Source organism: Diabrotica undecimpunctata, chromosome 1, assembly GCF_040954645.1.
Source record: "Diabrotica undecimpunctata isolate CICGRU chromosome 1, icDiaUnde3, whole genome shotgun sequence".
In the NCBI taxonomy this organism is placed as follows: domain Eukaryota; kingdom Metazoa; phylum Arthropoda; class Insecta; order Coleoptera; family Chrysomelidae; genus Diabrotica; species Diabrotica undecimpunctata.
In genome coordinates, this window is record NC_092803.1 from 57,431,553 (window position 1) to 57,451,938 (window position 20,386).

At 31.8% G+C, this 20,386-nt stretch overlaps 1 protein-coding gene across 2 annotated transcripts in view; it reads right to left on the reverse strand.

Annotated features, from left to right (window-relative positions):
• The window catches only part of LOC140449614 (membrane-bound alkaline phosphatase-like), a 61,733-nt gene extending 42,804 nt beyond the window's left edge, over nucleotides 1-18,929 (reverse strand). For both annotated transcript variants that reach the window (XM_072542852.1, XM_072542845.1), the window contains exons 1-2: nucleotides 18,788-18,929; nucleotides 1,797-1,967 (exon numbers count right to left, since the gene is read on the reverse strand). In XM_072542852.1, coding sequence (XP_072398953.1) covers nucleotides 1,797-1,967; nucleotides 18,788-18,869 — 253 coding nt within the window. In that variant the 5' untranslated portion in view covers nucleotides 18,870-18,929. The remainder of the gene's footprint in view (nucleotides 1-1,796; nucleotides 1,968-18,787) is intronic.
• Between the last annotated feature and the right edge of the window lie 1,457 nt (nucleotides 18,930-20,386).

Consider the following 20,386-nt stretch of genomic DNA (forward strand, 5'->3'; position numbering starts at 1 on the left):
ATTGTGCAAAACATATAACTTATCGTTACGAACTTGATATAACCAACAGCCATAAAAATCATATTTATTTTTACTCCGGACTAGAAACAGTTAAGTATTTATTTGAACGGAATAATATATTGTTACCCGAATAAATCCAGAATGCAATGAAATATTCACAAATATGTAGCTTTATACGCTATGCCTGGATAATTCTAACTTTACCCGATATTCGGGTTTTAACCGTAAAATTATACAAAAAAGTGGAACAATAGACGGTATGACGCAAATCTTTATGCTGTTTTCTGTATTTTTAAAATTTAAATAATATTTTAAAATTGAATACAGTAATTTTATTATTAATTTTTTTTTTATTTTGAACAAATTCAATAAATTATTGTTTTCTTCTAACGTTCTCTATTAACGTATTAACAAAGCATACGTTGCTTACTTCTAACGTACCTGTCAAATTCAGACTGAAGTAAATTAATTGTAAAATATAAATAAATATTATTTAATAGTAAATTTAATTATTATATAAACTAAATAATAGGTTTAAAAATAATAATTGTATCTATATGAAATTATTTTAAAAAGGGAAATATAAAAATTTAAACAGGTAATTCAATGTTGTTATTAATCGGATTAATTTCTTTTAAATTTTGATAATCGTTACTAATGGAATTTTTTAGTGTTAGATATTCTTTTAATTATTTACTTTCTTTAAAGTCTATATTTTATGCTTTTATTAGTTATTTTTCATGTAGTTTTTAATTTAAACCTGCTTAGAATAAGTATATGATGACTAGAAACGACTTGGTCGAGAGTAGGGAATCGATGTAAAGAGCCTCTATTTTCCGATGCTACACATGACTACGCCATCTTGTGGCGCTAGTTCTGTGACGTTCGCCTACGCATTTTACTGCATATACTGAGAAAAAAGTAATACAACGCCAGTATAGAAGCTTCACTTCAAAAAATTCGTTGCGATGCAGAACCGTTGCTGCCCTCATTGGTCTTGATATAATTTTTAATAGGCACATGACATGTGCCGTTCTTCACTATTCACAAAATGAATTCAAAAACTGGCTCGAAATATTGGCTCTTGCACCTTCGATAAAAGGCTGCAGTTTTGTTTTTTTTCTTCTTCTGTTTGAACCCGTATTTACCCACTCATGAGCATATGGATCATGGACCTCTGTCAAGTGCTTAGGGTCTTGATTTGTATCCTACGGTAGTTCGAATATCACATTTTGTAAGTGCTTTTTGTTTGTCTCCATTTCCAATCTGTAACTCTACCAACTGATCTGCTTTTAGATTGTCATGCCTCATGCCAGGCGTATCAATAACAAAATCATATATATGGTTTTAGTTTTGTTTTCCGTTTATTTGTCTACTTTCATAATACTGAATTCTGTTATTCCTGAATAAATGTTACTAGAGTCTTCTTAAAGTATAGTCAAACGATGTCAACAGTGAATTTGGGATGATTTATGTAGTAGTCATTGATCTTAATTTCTACACAATTCGATTCTAGTTGTTTTAAAGACATTTATTAGGGCTAAGTTAGTCTACAATGTTTAAAAGTCTAATCGAAAATAATTTTTCAAGTAAAGAACATAAGGTAAATTAAACTTAAATTAAAAAGTAACAAATTCGTTTTCTTGTGGGTAGATCTAGTGTAGTGATCTACATTTTTACACTTAAAGTTTTGTTATAAAAAAAAATTCAGAAATTACCTTCAACAACCTTAATTAATACCTTATAACAAAAATTTTACAAAACAAATCTTTACAACATGTTAATTTGGCACTTACTTTGATTTAGTTTTCTGGCAAGTCGATCTTGAATCGCTGAGGCCGCTTTGTGATACCAGAATTGCTTGTTCTTTTCTGCAGCGATTTCGTTTTCCGATCTACTTCGTACCGGTTTATAAGGAAATGGGAACTCCTCATCTTGATATATATTTAGAGGCTGTTCTGTTGTTCCTAAAATTAATAACGTCAATTAATTTTAACACTTATTATGGAAACAACAATTTGGTATATCCAGCTTTTATCTAATTTGTTGCTATTATAAAATATTTAAAGATGTATCCAAATAACGAAAGACAAAAGGATTGCAGTAACTTGCATACCATGTACATCTGTACAGCTACGGCCATTGAGTAGTTTACACCGTTACATATATCTAGTAGCAGAGTTTTTGAATTTTTAGTTCGTTTAAACGCACATTTTACGTCAAAGTGACGTTACCAGCGGCGGACCCGGACAGACTAGGTTGATTAAAATTAAAAAACCAAAATAAATTAAATCTATTTTAAAAATGTAACGAAATGGAAATTTTAGAAAGCAGTTTTTTTTTAAATAAAATGTATTATGTTCTTAATAACGAAAACAAGGAAATATGTGTTAAAAATATCTATTTTATTTTATATTAAATAATAATAAACAGTATATAATTAATATTTGGTGAAAGCCCCATTATTGTCAATACAACTTTGCAATCTTCTATTCATAGATAGTATCAATCTCCTGCTGTTATATTCAACAAGCTCCTCTCATGCCTGCTCAATTGCTTCTCATAGTTTAATTCTATTCCATTGCCTAAGGCTACTTTCATCACTCTGGGAAGGTCACAGAAAAGCATTACCATAAGAGTCTTCCAACCATTCTCGAACAATTCTACTCGTATGCACTGAGAAATTTTCATATTGGAAGATGAAGCTGATATTGGAGAATTTCTGAATCACTACATTATATTCTTAAGAATATGTTTGTAATATAATGTTGTTAATTTTTCTTCTATAAAAGAACAAACACTCAGGCCTTCAGCACTTATCCATCTCCATACGATGACCCAGAATCCTCCACTGTTTCTTAAATGATGAGTATATCTTTTATTAAACCTATAATTTCTCCATCTATAAAATCTTATTCGACCATCGCTATATAAATGAAACACTTTTTCATTGGAAAATGCAACGTTGGACCAAATTCATTACAAACTACAAATCGTCTCCTCTTGTGATCCTTAGTCAAAATGGTTTTCTTGCAGCTACCCAATTTATTACTTCACTTGCTTTAATTCTTCTACGTGTAGTTTCGACCTGTGGTAAAAGGAGTTTCTCTCAGATATCCTACTGATACCACATCTTGTTGCTCAGTGGAGATATTCTGTCTTCTTGAAGCACCCAATCGTGTTAGAGAGTTAAAATGATCCCATTTTTGTTTGATTTTCTTTCAGTTTTACTAACTTTCTTCGAGTTTGACAATTTCTCTTGTTTTTCTGCCCGTCATTCAAATGCATTCTAGACATTTTGGACGCATTTAATTGCTTTTTATTTTATTTTTCAAAAAGCGCGAAATTTTTGACAAGGGCTTTGACATTTAGCAAATCCATACGAAACTAAGATTTTACAGTATTATAATGTAAAAATGAAGTTGTAAACTATTCAGTGACCGCAGCTGTACATAATATACAGCTTGATTTACTATTACTTACACGAATTATCTAAGAAGTTACTTATACTTTGTTAAAGGGAATATTGTTCACACATTTGAAGTTCTGCAGATTTTATAGAATTGTACACCTCATGGGATAATTTTGAAAATAAATGTGTAAATTTAAAGCAGCGGCGTATCCAGAATTGTTAAGAGAAAAGTGATTCTCCAAAAGTGACTTATTTGTTATGTAAGTTTAACAACAGATTGAAATATCATTTTCTTTACGTCCTAGCTTTAAGGAGAAAGTCGGAAAAAATTGAGTGGAGTGACTGTCGATGGCAATTGATTGGATCCCCCGTCGCAAAAGTCCTCTTTATTTTGCAGTTATATAGGGTATGTGGGTTAAAAATAGCTCTCTGTGGTTAAAGTAGTTTTCCTTTACTTTGCTGCCCTAAGTTATCTTGGTTAAATTAAAAGTATTCTAAGAATTTGGTTTAAGATCCCTTTATTTCGCGGCCATGTTTTATATGGATTTAAATTTATTGTTTTTTTAGACCCCATGATAATTCAGCTATAGGCTAAGTGGGTTAGAAATATATTTCCGCCGATTTTTTTATATAAATTTTAGAAATGCAAACCTAATTTCGGCGTCCTTTAAAAACGCGTGTGGGTGCCACGGCACCCATCAAAGACATGCTTACATTCATGACCTGTTCCATGACCATGCTCTATTTTGAGCAATATGGTATGCTGGTTTAAATTATATGTCTTGAGCTTAGGACCATTCTTTTGAAGCTATAGTATGTAAGATTAAATTAGTTTGTTTGTTTTTTTTTTGTTTATTAGTCATGTAACAATAATCTTTATACGGTGGAAATACGTTTAGGAGGATTTGCGCTATTGATTTTGACGTATTTAGGGTTTAGCCACTCTGTATACAGTATGATGCAAATGTATGGAATAAATTCTGGATAAATGCAATAAATAAAAAATAAATGTTAAATTTAATTTTTGAATGACCATCAACTGCTCTATATATATGCTCTCTATGTTGGACATTACGTCATCAGTGACCGAGGTCACGTGACAGCTCATTTGAAAGGTCTCCTTATCGCCTTTGCAGCTATATAATCATTTAAATATTTATTTCTACAGGGTTGACCAAAACTGTTGGCTTAATAATATAATTAACTTACAATAAATGTTTACTTAAATACAATTAAACTACAACAAGTATTCAAATTGACGACCTTAAGCAATAATACAATGTCAAAGATGGGCAATAAATTCTTTCCTAACGTTTTCGATGACTTCAGGTGTTATTTGTGCAATTTTCGTTCTGATTTGCTCCTTCAACTCTTCTACATTATTCAGTCGATTTTGATGCACTCTGCTCTTTAAATATCCCCACAAAAAAGTCTAACGGAGTCAAATCTGGAGACCTTGGTGGCCACCTTGGCCCCCCTTCTACCTTTCCACCTATCTGGGAAAACATTATTAAGGTAATTCGGGATATTGTTTCCTATACTCTTTCATCAAATGTGGATTTTTACTTGCGCAGTATCGATAGGTCTGGCGATTTACGTGAAAGACGCTTTATCAGAAAAAAGTACCTTTTGTATGATATCCTGATATCTGTTACATTTTTCCATAACGGTTTGGCAGAATTCGATTCTTCTATCAAAGTCATCTTCTAATAGCTACCGGGCCAGATGTACTTTGTATGGTTGCCACTTCTCCTTTTTTAGCACTCTTACAACAGTTGATTGGTGGACATTATTATCTAGCGCGACCTGCCTAGAACTGGTATGGGGATTTTCTTGAAACGCGAGTACAACTTCCAGTTTCTTGGCTTCCAATATTGATTTTCTACCACTTCTGGGAAAATCTTTAACATGGCCCGTGTCTCTAAACTTTTTTTCAATTTTACTTACTGTTCATTGAGTAACTGGTTCTCGATTAGGGTATTTAGCATTAAATAAATTACGACCTTCTGCTTGACTCCTCACTCTATCTCCATAACCAATCATGATTAAAATCTAGATTCGTTCTGTTTCTGTTAATTTCATTCTTGTAAATGCTCTTATTATTGTCTCGAACTCGAAGAGTAAAAATTTGACGTCTATTATTTCACAGATTCACAGATCATTGACAAATAAGGACGAGTCAATGACAATATTGATTAAAATATTTTTGAAAAATAACTTGGAATATTTACTACAATAATTAATTTCAGATTATAATGTAGCATTGTTTGTCATCAACGTATTTTTTTCGGAACCAGCAAAAAAAACTATTTTGTTTTATTACCAGTGGCATTCCTTATTGTATTTTAGTTCAGAGAATGAATATTTATTGTAATTCCATGTTACTAAACAAAGTTCATAATATTGGTGAACCCTGTAGAAATAAGTATTTAAGTGATTACATCGTTGCAAAGACGATAGGAGACTTTTCAAATAAGCTGTCGCGTGACCTCGGTTTGTATTTAAAAACATCGTCGATTACGTCATTACGCCGACACTGATAACGTAATGTCCAACACATTTATATTAGTTGATGGTAATTTAAAAATGAAAATTTACGTGTTTTAAGATTTTTTTAATGTCATTTAAATTTTAATGTAAAATTAAGAATTATTCCATACATTTGCATCATACTGTATACCATAATATCATCATGAAAAAATTATTTGCATATTACATTGTTTTAAATTATTTAAATAATAAAAGTTAAATAATTAAAAAAAAGTTGTCAATAAAATATTTGTGCTGAATATGCTTAATGCTTAATTTTTTTTTCATTTACTACTATACCGGCCCGTTTTAGCCTACCGGCCCACCGAGATAAGTCTCCTGCTAATCAAATATATTTATATAATTCATATATGGTTATTTTAAAAAATATATAATTACGCATTTGAAAAAAATCTGAATGTTTTTATTATATTATAATCTTTATATATAATTAGAAAAAATTAAATCACTTTTTTGTTTGTGAGTGACCCCATCGCCCCGCTTGGATCCGCCGCTGATTTGAAGAACAATTACTGGGTAATAGAATTTATTTAAATACGAAAAAGTGTCTAACAATCATAATTTTCAAATGAAAACCTTGAAGGAAAAAGGAAAAATCTAAAAATAAATGATTTATATACTCAAAACCGCATTATTAATAAATTACGGTCTCGGTATTTTACAGTCACTGGTTGCAGTCAATTAATTTTATAATAACGTTATTATCGATGAATATGTTACATCTCATTGTACTGTTGCTTAATTAAATATAACCTTATATATTTTTGAGATTTGCATCTCTATAAACTAATGATCACCTTCGATTTTCCATCATTAAGGTTATTCTTTGGAATTGTCTCTACTCTCAATACATTTATCATAGCTGTACATAAATGACATATTGTGCTTTTAAACACATAAATTTTAAATGGATTTCGAACTCTTTCCCCAATATAAAGATAATTGTGGGAACCTTATATGAAATCTCGAGAAATATGATTTCAGTATATCCTACATTGTGAGTGAGACAGTACCAGTAAGACGAAGGTGCATTCTGTCCCCGTTATGTTTAATTTAATACTCTGTACATATCTTCACGCAAGCACTAGAAGAACAACACGTAGGCATATTAGTCAACTAAGTGTAAATAACATTAGATATACTGACGAAGCAGTAATTTTTGCAGACATCTTAGATGGTCTACAGACCATATATTATGAACATCAAAAATATTACTCCAGTCATCAGAGACGAAAATGCCGCTTAACGTCCACCTCGTAGAGGGGCGAAAACACAAAAAAATCGATTTACCAAGAATTCGTACGCCGTAGAAAATATTGTTTTAAATAGAAAATGTAGCTAAGATAATTTTAAACAAAAAGGTTAATAGCACCTTTTGTTCTCTCACAAGGTTAATAGAATAAAACGTTCTCTCACAAACAACGATTGAAGCGACCGGCGATTTTGAATGTCAGATATTCTAAACTCAGTTTTTATAAAGGTGTTAAATAAACGTAGCGCGATTTTTGCCATTTTTTATAATTCTTATGAGATCAATACAATATATCCCTTTTACTGACTGGCCACTATAAAATTTTGCCTACTATTCGTTCTTTCGTTACTAGAGTTTTGAGTTTTGGCAACAAATGGATAAATTTAAAATATGGATAAAAAAACGCTGAGTTTAAATTTCACGTAATAAACAATCTAAAACGTTTAAAACTGTTTTTTTTTTTCAATTAAACTAGTATGTTTTTCAAAAGAACCAAACTTCTGCTATAAATTACACCTAAAACCGTCTTCTTGGAGGCGTTTCCCGTGACCTGCGATCGTTTGAAATATAAAACATTAAATTCTGCGTTTTTATTCATACTTCAAATGCCTCATATTTGATGCCGCAACTGAAAATTAAAATTTCATATCATAAATTTTAAAGATTAATTCCTAAAACTGTAAATTTCACTACGACTGGTCAATGAAAGTGATCAATTTTATAATAGATCTCACGAGAATCGTAAAAAATGGTAAAAATCGTGCCATGTTTATTTATTTAACACCTGTATAAAAACTAAGTTTATTCCCGGCAAAATACAAAACCTGCATACGAAAACCGCACCCTTTACCTTTAAAACGCATCTTAAGTTGTGTCGATAGGACACTTGGATCAAAAGATATCGAATTTTTACCGTCGAGGTGATACAAATTTTAATTGAACATTAATTTCGAGCATGTAACTGACATTCAAAATCGACGGTCGCTTCAAGCATTTTTTCTGAAAGAACGGTTCATTTTACACAAACAGTGCTAATAAATATTTTTGTTTAAAATTATCTCAGCTACATTTTTTATTTGAAATATTTTTTTCTACGACGTACAGATTCTTGGCAAATCGATTTTTTTGCGTTTCGGTCCCCTTACAAGGGGGATTTTCGGGGGAAGCCCGAGGGTAAAAGTCGTAAACTTTTCTGCATCTTTTTTGGGGTCCCAAAATTAATATTTTCGGCAAAATTCAGCTTGTTTGTTTGATTTTTAGGGGTCAACTCTCTGACGACTGGACTATATGGACTGTATCAATATGAAACAAACAAAGTACATGGTAGTTAATAAGTGCGAAATATTAAACATGAACAGATAATGGAACCATTCCATTAAAATAAAACAACGCATGGGGAGAGCGAGCTCGGAGTTTGTAAACATGAAGTCTCTTTTTAGGATTAACGATTTACCAATTGGAACTAAAATTTTTACGTCTAACGAGTAAAGACTTTGACACTTTTTAAAGCTTCTTTAGGAAAGCTTGGGGTCTTCGAGGTGTGGTATTACAGACGTTTCTTTTGGGTGAATCTTGTAACTCATCATCATCATCATTAAGCTTCAAAAGTTTACTGCAGAACATAAACCTCTTCCTCGTGTTTCCAACCCCATCTATCTTGCGTCACTCTCATCTAGTTTTTATTTTGTCTTCTTAAATTATCAGCCTATCGTGTAGGTGGTCGACCGACACTTCTCTTATCTTCCCTTGGTCTCCATTCCAATAACCTCTTTGTCCACCGCCCATAAATCATTCTAGCTATGTGTACTGCTCATCACCATTTTGGTCTGGCTATCCGTTCGATGACGTCAGTCACCCTGGTTCTTCTCCTGACCTCTTCGTTTTTTATTTTGTCTAGCAGTGTTATTCCTAACATGGATCACTCCATTCTTCTCTGTGTGACTCTCAGTTTGGTAGCCGATGCTTTTGTTAGAGTGAGTGTTTCTCCTCCGTATGTCAATATTGGGAGGACGCATTGATCAAATACTTTTCTCTTTAGGCATAGGCAGCTCATCTTTAAAAGTTTTTCTTAGTTTTCTATATGCTTCTTACCCAAGGACGTTTATTTTCTTCAGTTCATGGGTCTTATTATCCCTGCCAATCATAATTTTTCTTGAATCTTGTAACTAATGTTAAGGTTTTACGTAAGATGAATAAGAAATGTCAGCCATCTGTAGAGATGGCTTAACCTGGTACGGTTTTTTAGAAATTTCCACCCTCGGAAAAAAGAAGATACCAAAACCAAATATTTTCGTTCTGACATGTAAAATATTTTAATATTTTTACCTTTTATTAAAACCATACAATCGATTCCGAAAAAACTAGAGTGGCTACGAAAAAAAGGAAGACATTTTTGAAATCAGCGTATCAAACATATTTAAAATTCGTTATTAATTCTCCATCATTTTTTTAAATTTTGTTGAGTTGTTATTTATAAATCACTTTGAATAATTAAGAAATGTTTGGTGTTTGCCGAAATAGTGAAATGGTTTAGACAAATTATATTTATATTACGAGTAGAATGACAAATGTTACCGTTAGAGTTCGTGCTAACAACATTAAAAATCACATTTCAAATCAAATGAACCATGAGAATAACCGTTAGTAATTAAATATGTATAAAATTAACCTTATAAATTACTTGTCAAGGGTTCTTGAACCTGGCCTTCATGTCAAAACAATAAAACAAATGCAAAAAATCCATCATTCGTCTCGGTTAAACCTGATCTTTATATTTATAAACTAATAAATCAGTTTCATGGTTTGTAATTATCATTTTCTTTAGTTCCTTTCGTGATTAATATTTATATAAATGCAATAATTACAGAAAGTGTCGCGAGAAAATGTCATTACAACTGTTTATTTCTATGAGTTTTTTCTAAAGGTTAAGATATATTTTTTCTAATAAATATGTACTTACATGAGATTTTTTTCTATTTGTTTAATGTACTCATTTCCTATTTAATTACTTATTTAATAGTTATTTATTGTACAAGACGATAAAATAAATTGTACTTTACTATTACAAGTACTGATGCTCCAAAAATAGATATTTCTAATAATGTTAATTGTAAAATTTCAGTTGTTTTTAATCCTTAATGTGTTTGAATTTGTACATTTTATTGAATAAAACAAAGTTAAAACATTTTATCTACTCTTGCTGTTAAAGTGTCACTTTATGTACCTTTGCGGTTAAAGTGATACTTTATCTACTCAAAACAGTTGTTATAGCAACACTTTAACATTAGCTATGGAAAAAAGTATAATATTCAAAGTATAATAATTATAATCTCAATGCCGAGACGTGTGCCAATCTGTTCAGGAGAAATCACTAGATATTAATTAAAAAATAAAATAATAATAATGTTTATTATGTTCATAATATTCTCTTCATTTCTTCAGATTTTGTAACATTTTTAGTAGAATGAAGTAGCTACGATTGGGTTAAAGATATAAAAAATATGAAAAAGACAGAAAAGATTTGATTTCACGTTCAAAGCGTCTATGTATCTATTGATACGTATTTCGACTTAAAAAGTCGAAATACGTATCAATAGATACATAGACGCTTTGAACGTGAAATCAAATCTTTTCTGTCTTTTTGATTTTATTCGGATCTACTCTGTATGAGTACGAGAAACAAATTCGTTAGGATTTCTGCCTAGATGAATAGACATGTCGTGGAATGCAAACTTTAGACTCCCTTTTAACATCTTTTAACATCTTTATCATCGTCTGGCCATGTCTTGCAATTTTTAGAAGGCTCCAGATTAAAGCAGAAATCTGAATTTGTTTCGAAACTATCTTACCGATTTTTATATAAAAAATACCTTACTAAATACTCAACTTTGAGATATTAATTAAAACAACAAACATTGAGAATGTGTCATGTTTTATACAGTGTGACATTAAAACACGCTTTAATCCTATACGATAGTAGGAGTTTTTAAAATAATTCAGCTTTAAAAATATTGGTTCATATGCTCCCAGTAAGAAGACGTGTTAATAATATTTAATTAAGTCAGTTTTAACGAGGTAGAGTCGAGGAAGCCGGAATTTCGTTTTGGGAAATAGACACTCCTTCTCATTAGTTGAGCCATTTTACTCTAAATATTATTAGCTTGCTGTTTTCATTGATTGCGATGCTGTGCCATATGGACGGTTTCATGTAGAAATATTCCCACCAGAGTCTTCATTTGGTCTGGCTATCGAGTTGGAGATCTTCCTCTTGGTCTTCGGCCTTCCAATGTTTCATTTACTACCAATTGTTCCATACTCCCGAAGCTAGGCTTTTTCTAGCTATGTGGCCGAAGTAATTTAGGTATGCTCAGTTTACTTTTTTTTTAATAGCCTGTCTTTTATATGAAGCTATTCCAGAATTGATAGGTTAGTTCTATGTTCTGTCCACAACATGTTTTGAATTCTTCTATATACCCACATTTCGAAGGCTTCGATCTAGGACTTTTGTGGTAAGCGTAAGTGCGGTATTAAGTAGATTTATACCTCTATAATTGTTTTCTGTGATTTGTCTTAGTACAAATACGGCGTCTACGCAGGATCTTCCGGATCTGAATCCTTGTTGTTCATCTGATAAAGTTGTTAGTTTATTGATTTTGTTAGTTAGGACTTTTGTGGTAAGCGTAAGTGAGGTGTTTAGTAGATTTATACCTCTATAATTATTGGGGTCTTCTTTATCTCCTTTCTTTAACATTGGTATCATTATGCTGTTTCTCCATGCGTCTGGTACAGGGCCGCCGTTAAGGTATTGGCCGCCCGTGTGCAACTTAATATTTGCCGCCCCCCTTCCAACACTTTAGACATACATACTATTATTTAAAGAAATGTGCAGAAGATGCATAATATAACAGTAATAATTTGTAAATAGATAAATACTTGAACATTTAGACTAACCTCCATGATCCAACGTCCATATATTATCCTAATGTATATCCTAATATCCCATCCTAATATCCTAATTTAAACGTCCTTTATCCTAATTTAATAACTATGATCCAACGTCCAGAATATGTATATCCTAATATCCTAATTTAAACGTCCATTTAATTAAAATAAACCGTGAATAGAAACATAAACACATAAAAAAACTAAAAATGCACTTTTCGGGCTTTCGTCTCGGAAAACTTTTTCCGAGACGATCCTAATATCCTAATTTAAACGTTCATTTAATTAAAATAAACCGTGAATAGAAACATAAACACACAAAAAAACTAAAAACGCACTTTTCGGGCTTTCGTCTCGGAAAACTTTTTGACAATATCTTTAATGTCCAATGTCACACACACTTCATGTTCTATAGATAACATTGCTAAAGCAGAAAATCTATCTTGCTTCATTGATGATCGCAAATAGTTTTTAATAATCTTAAGTTTTAAAATCGACCGCTCACCCGTAGCTACAGTAACAGGTAGAGTTAGGAATATACGTACTATTATAGTTAAATTGGGAAATGTTGATACAACATTATTTTCGTAAATATATTCAAGAATATCACTAGGACTTTTTTCTGCGGAAAAAAAATTGTTGAATAGCTTTAATTTCTTCATATAAATCGGTTGCACTAATGTCAGTGTCTGAGCTGTTTATGTCTGTAAGGGCTTGATTCACTTTCTCACAATTGGTTTTAAGTTCATCATCGTTTTTAACTTTGGTTATGCCATATATTACACTAAAAATGTCTGTGTGTTGTTGAAGTAATTGGAAACGTTCTTTAATTGCTGTTATGGCAGCATCCAAAATCTTAAATTAAAAATTTATTTTAAATGACAATTCTAGAGATAATATAGGTTCATCAGCTCCTTCATACTCAAAATGCACTTTTCTTCTTCTAATTCGTTCGGTAGAGGAGCTAGGGAAATCTTCTTCTATGTTAGCTTTTTTAGATATCTCTCTGGATTCGGTTACAAAATTTTGAAAATGTTCATCACAACGTTTGGTTATGAAATATTTTTTTAAATTATCAAGTGCATCAAGTGAAGATTTTATGTCAAATTTTGGACTTTGAAGGATTTTGCTAACCACTTTTATTTTACTTAAAATATCTTGCCACAGAACACATGAATTTGAATTTCCAATTTTTTTTAAGGGATTTTGCTAAAGTCCTAGTATTCATATCCCTTGTGTTATCATTTTGCAATTCTTCTAAAGCATCATATATTTCACTAATCTGGGTTTTTAATGCTGCGATTGCATCGATCCGACTCTCCCATCGCGTGTCCGACAATGCTTTTAATGTCAACTTTGGAAGGTGATTTAATAAAATGTTTCATCTAATATTGGAAGAAGAAAAAAATACATATAGTTCCTGTACAGTATTAAAAAATTCAAATGACTCAAAACTTATTTTTACTGCATCATTCACCACCAGATTTAAACTATGCGCAGAACAGGGAATAAAAAATGCTCGAGGATATTTTCTTCTGCAATCCAATGTGTTTACCACGCATATTGGCTCCATTATCGTAACCCTGTCCACGCAAATTATTAATATTTATATTTAATTCATTCGGTTTATTTTCTATAAATTCAAACAGAACCTTGTCCAGTTACGTCAGTTACAGGAGAAAAGCACAAGAAGTACAATATCCATTATTTGGCACTGTTCCGTACCTGCAAAAGGGCGGCATCGGCAGTTCAAACAATAAAAAATATTTTCTGACATTTTTTTTACATCAGGATGAAGAAAAGAAGTATACATGATAAATGAAACGCATTTGAGTATAATCACGTACTGAATAATTATTATTGTTTGGAATATTAGAGTTCACAGAATTATCTGAATCGTTACTATTTAATTATTTGAATTTATTTTCGTTTTAAAAAAGTATTATCATCAGTGGACTGCTTTTGGCCGCCCCTATTGTTGGCCGCCCATGTGCGATGCACACTTGGCACACATGGTAGCGGCGGCCCTGGTCTGGTATCTTGCAGTGCAATATTAGTTTTTGTATAAGTTTTGTCATCTCTAGAGTTATACTTTCTCCACCGTGTTTTAGAAGCTAGTTGGTTATTCCGTCTGGTCCAGGTGACTTTCTATTTTTAAGTGAATTGGCTATCTCTACTTCCTGAAAACGGATTTCTATTTCGTGTTCTATTTTGTTTTCTATTTCGTGTTCAATTTTGTTTTTTTTTACCAACTGTTTTGTTTCATTTGTACGAAACATGTATTCTTCTATCTTTTTGGTACCAGAATCTCGAGGTGTCTCGGGAGTATTTGATGTTTTGTATTTCGTGTAGGCCTCTCGTTTGTCTTTGCATTTTTCTTTTATTTATTTTCTGAACCATGGTGTATTGTTGTTGTTTCGTTTGTTCAGTATGACTTTTCCTAGAGCTTCTGTTGCTGCTTCTTTAACGTTGTTTTTAATTTTCTTCCAGCTCGCGTTTTATCTTCGATGTCGTCTATTTGTTTCAGCTGTATCTTCTGTGTTAACCTCCTTTGGTACATTTCTTTTTTAGTGTCGTTCCACAGTGATTCTATATTGATTTTTTTCTTAGTGATTTCCTGTAGAAAATGTTTTGGTGTTTAAAGTTTGGATATCTAAAATCTGCTTTGGGGTGGATTTTTCTATTAGTGACTATAAAATCAATCATAGATTTGTGTCTCCTGGAGTTTTTAAATGTATATTTATACTGGTTTAAATGCATCTGAATATATTCCGTGTATTTTAACTATGGCTGAGTTTTTATCATACAGATTTCTTATTAGGTTTACTAGGTGGTTAGGTACTCCCATATTTCTCATTATACTCCATAGGGGAGTCCATTTTACCGAATTAAAAGTGTTTTTGTAATCTACGAAACAGAGCAGCATTGGTATGTTGTGTTTCCTTGCTTTTTCTATTATTTTTCTGGTGTTCAGTATCTGCTTTCGTGTTCCGTTTCCTGGTATGAATCCGCATTGTTCTCTGGCTATCTCTGAAAGTAGAAAGTTCTTTACCTTTTCATTGATTATATATAGCGGGGTTTTGCTTGAATGAGTAATTAGGGCAATGGTTCTGTAATTTCTGCATACGGTTAGTAATCCTTTTTTATGCATAGGGAGAAAGGTTAATTCGCATCACTCATCAAGCCATTCACCTGTAATCCATATCATGTTGCACATATCCAGTATTAGGTACATCTACTCCAATATCGCCCATTGCCTTTACAGTCTCCGCTGGTATGCAATAGATCCCTGGGGTTTTTTGTTTCTTATTTAATTGAGAGCCTTTTCTAATTCTGCTATTAAAATGATTGGTTTTGCCTCTCTGATTGCAGGTTTCTTGTGTTCTATGACTGATACGTCTTTTAAAGTGTCTATGTATAATCCTGAGCAGTAATTTTTTCAGATATTTGCAATAGTCTTTTTTTTTCAATATTTGCAACTTTTAAATAGTTCATAGCTTTCATGGCGGTTTAAATTATGCTTCAGTTCTTGACACACGCTGATTATATAATTGTTTTTATCTCTGGTGCACATAACTTTTATTCTCCTGTTGAGGTTCGCTATTTCTTGAGTGTGGCTTCCTGGTTTTGAGATATGTTGTAGCATAACTTTTCTGTTTTCTACTAATTATAAGGTTTTCCCTAAAATTAAATGGTTGTTCTTTTTGGTATTACGTGGTATTCACTCTTTTTCTGCTGAGTGTAATCGGCTTTTTATTTTATTCCATCTTTTACCCATGTCGTCTATTTGTGGTTTTTCTTCGTCTATCAGTTTCATCTGAAATTCTTGTCTATTATTTACAGTATGCTTCATGCGTAGCTTATACATTTAAAGCTGAGGTTTTTCATCTTTTCTGTACGAATATGTAGTCGATTTGATTTTAGTGTTCTTTATTTTTACTAGTTCATATTAAGAGCCACTGTAGGAGACGTTTTCCTCTGTTGTTTATAATGCTTAAGCCAAATAACCCAACAATATCTCTCAAATGTGGTTCATCTTCAGTTTTTCCCACCTTGGCAATAAAGTCTCTAATAATATACACTGGCTTCTTTTGTGGGATTTTATTTAATATGTTTTCTATGTTGTTGTAAATGTCGTCAATGTCTTTACCTGGAATATCTCTTGAGGGCATATATACCTGAATGACATGGAAATTTTCTGGTTTTGCTTCTAATATTCTTGTTGAGTCCATCGTTTATTGTTTCATGTTGCCTTATATATTCCGATATTCTATTATTTATCTGTATGGCTACTCCATTATATACTGTGTTTTGAGATGGCCTCTTACGTTCCATGTTCCTATATTCATCGATTTTCTACTTTAAAGCTTCTGTGTTTGGTTTTTCTTTTAAATAGACACTAACAGTGTTAAAATATAATGAGTTGACCACAAAGTATATGCTACAATGTCACACAGATATTGGAGCTGTGTGACATAACTTATACCTTGAATAACGATTGTTAATAGTAAATATTAAACTAAAAGTAAATATTAAAGTTTAACGTAAAATTTACTGAAGTACAGAGCCCAATTTTCTATCTTGAATAACGTCTGTTAATAGTAAATATCTTTAGAGACCTATTTTCTACTTGTAGATGAATGGTACAGGAATGGCTGGCTGCTACAATACAACCACTCTTTAGTTTCATCAATTTCAGTTTTATGGACTGCATTTATTCTTGCCATTTATTCAAAGATATAGTAGTTGACATAGAGAAAGTGTCCAGGCAGATCCGAAATAGAATCTTATTGCGTTCAGTGATGAGTCTTAATTTTTTTTACCTATAGAGTCAGACTGCGCTAATCAGAACTTTTATACATGATGCAATAGAGGTAGTAATTTTTATTTTCAAAGTTTTGTATGACCAATAGTAATAGACTGAAGGTGGTTTCAAGCAACTGGTCCTCACAAGGTAGTCACTACACCCTGGTAACAGCATCGCTCTACAGTCCAAACTAGTTAGGGGTAGTTGGATATGGCGAGAAAATTGAGTAGCGGCAGCTGCCTAGACAAAATATAACGAGCGAGAAGTAAAAACTTTTATGATCATAAATCGTATAGCAAACGGCATAGTGAAATCCATAAAAAGGCGTTTGTACGGTGGTGTGTCAAGCAAGATAAAACCACCACACCATATTTCTCAGGAAAAAGCAATTATAGCACAAGCAGTCTAGGTGCAAGCGGTCTAGGTAAAAAACAACTCGAGGTGTACAAGAAGATACAATTACATAAAAAACGACATAAATCGTGAACAATTCGAGAGATATTAATTTAGAAATATAAAGAAACTTATTAGAACGACTTATTAGAAGACACGTATTAGAACAAACATTAGAAATGCAAAGGAAGCACGGATGATGCAAAGAAGCAGGTGAATGGAGAAAATGTCTAGAAACTATGATCTATTTAATATCCACAACATGTTCAAAAATAGTATAATAATCCAATAAGATATTTCTTAATGCACAAGAGAGACAAGAAGTATGGATAACCTATATTTTTGATCTTTTTGACGGCAACGATATCATTTTTCGTAGCCGACATGAGACGGGCACAGGGCGAAGTATTTTAATTTCAGTAATAGAAATGGTGGGACGTTGGCCAGTAGAAAGACCAAGGAAAAGGTGGATAGAATAATTAAGAACCGACGCTTAATAGATATTGACGGGGAATAACTTAAGAGCAGCCACGGAAATGGATGCATGGAGGCGTATGTTGGGGATGCCAGCGCCCGACTTGGGCTGTAGCGCCATAGGAGAGAATAGAAATTGTCATCAGAGAATTCAAACACCTCAAACAAAAGCCCATGTGTACTGATCCCCATACTTCTTAATATGTACTCTAAAATAGAATTCCACAACGCACTGGAAGGCGCATAAGATATCATAAAATTGAAAAGAATATAGATAAATAATTTAAGAATAACGATGAGACAGTCATACTTGCAGATAGTTCGGAGGACTTTTATCATTTACTTAACAAATATCATCTGAGCAGATCTACTGTGTTTAAAAATTAACAACGAAAAAACCAAGATATTGGTGGTTAATCGGAATACCAATTAACTAATAGACGTAAATGTACGCGGAATAAAAATGACTATAATTTCTAAGTTCAAGTACCCGGAGAGCTGGCTAAGTAATAGATTGCTCAATATGCAAATAAACCATAATTTTTTAAAGTATTAGATATATTCCACATTTTTGCAATACCTTGGATCGTCTATGCACCAATTTGGAAGTTTTGCGTAGAGTGGAGTAGAGAACGGAGAGCTCCAGATCGACAGAGTCTGAATAAAATGAGTACCTTAGATAAAATCAAGGGTAGTACGAGGCAGAATCCTAAAGTTAACTAGAAGTATAAAGTATAAATTATTTCTTATCGGATTTATCGAAACAAATAATAAAAGAAACTTGTGACCAAGAAATCTTAAACTATAGTTATTTTAAATCTCAAAATATTTATGTGACGAATTATGTTTAAATGGAAAAAGGGTTCTTACGTTTTTTTTATTTTATTTGTCTAATATTTCATAACAATTACACAAATTTAAAACCATATTCCAAGAATAAAAACATATTCTACGTTACCTTTATCCCTATTCTTCTGTTTGGTCAAAATTTCACCTACCACCACAAACAGCACAATAACCGATAAATTGTGCACTTGCATCGGTACCTACAGCTTTTTAACCGGTTCTTAAAATAAGTAAATCAGAGGTGATATGTAAATTATAATCAGAGTTGTAGATATATAGAGGTATCTGTATAATTTTACCGACACTCTCCCTCCCACCCATTTCGTAGAAATCAATTTAGTTTTTTCCTCAAACTGTATACCAACCGCGTTATATTTCTTAAATTATGATTCGTGTGAAATTCATTAAATTCATTATACTTAATGAACATTAAAACACGAATACTTGCATATTTGTTTATAGCTAATAATATTTAGATGAGACTTTTAAATTAATATGAAATAATTCAACTCGTATCTAATATGATTAACCCTTTTAGTGAATTTATTTTTCCAGAGGGATACTGCAATAAGTTGTATAGGTAAACGTCCCTCGTGTGGTAAAGTAACGAATCTGAAAAATCGAAATTTGACAGGAGAACTAAAAAACAATTTAAGTTCATGTGAAAAATTGAGATAATAAATGAACGACATTTTTGTAAATGTGTCTCCATATAACTAACTTAATCTAAATTGCAAAATTATACCTCAGTCCAATATACTTAGGCTAATGTAAAGTATTAAATATACTTTAGTATATATTTTAAGCACCATCTCCTACAATTAATTTAAAGTTTATATGCGAAAAAATAATACTTCACCTAATAATAACTAGAGCTCGGGAAATACGCAAAATGCATATTTGCATATTTTAGATAAATTGTATAAGTGCATATGCAGTTATCAAAAATGCATATTTTCATAAATCATAAATCAATATGGTTTTCCCGAAAGCTTAACAAATAACAAATTACCAGAATTTGTATTAGCAAAAGACAAAATGCAATTGTCTTTCTGTCCGTAGTTACAGTTAGTTCAGTTTGGTGTATTTTTTTTTATTAACAAAATCGCATCAGCCAAATTGGCTATTAGTGAAACAATGATAGCTAACAATAATTTGCATCACATTTATAATGTTAGTTTAGATAGCATTTAAAACGTTAATTGAGGTTAAGAAACTTTTTATGTTTGAAATATTGTACTGTAGTTGTTCTGAAGCTATTTTCTTGTGGCATTTTAAATTAATTTATATTTAAATGGGAATAAGCCACAATTAAAGGTTAAAATACGTTTATTGACGTTTCAATTTCCACTGAAAAATTCTTCTAATAATTTAATTTTATCTCACTCATTTATATTGACAATTCAGACATACCTTATACATTTTAAAGTAGACGACTTTAAAATGATATTGCCAATATTGTTGAGTTGCGTTCCTGGGACGACTTTACTTATAAGATAGTTCATTCGATTACATGAAATCAACTTTAACTTGAGAATATCCGTCAGAAAAGATCATAACATGTAATTCGTCTTTAAAAAGACGAATACATGCCATGATGACAGTAAAAATTCTCCTGTTAGTGATTCCATAGTAAATTATGAGGGAAAAACCAGGAAAACAAACCTCATAATACTATCCCGACATGGTAAGTATTTGATCGTGCATTTAG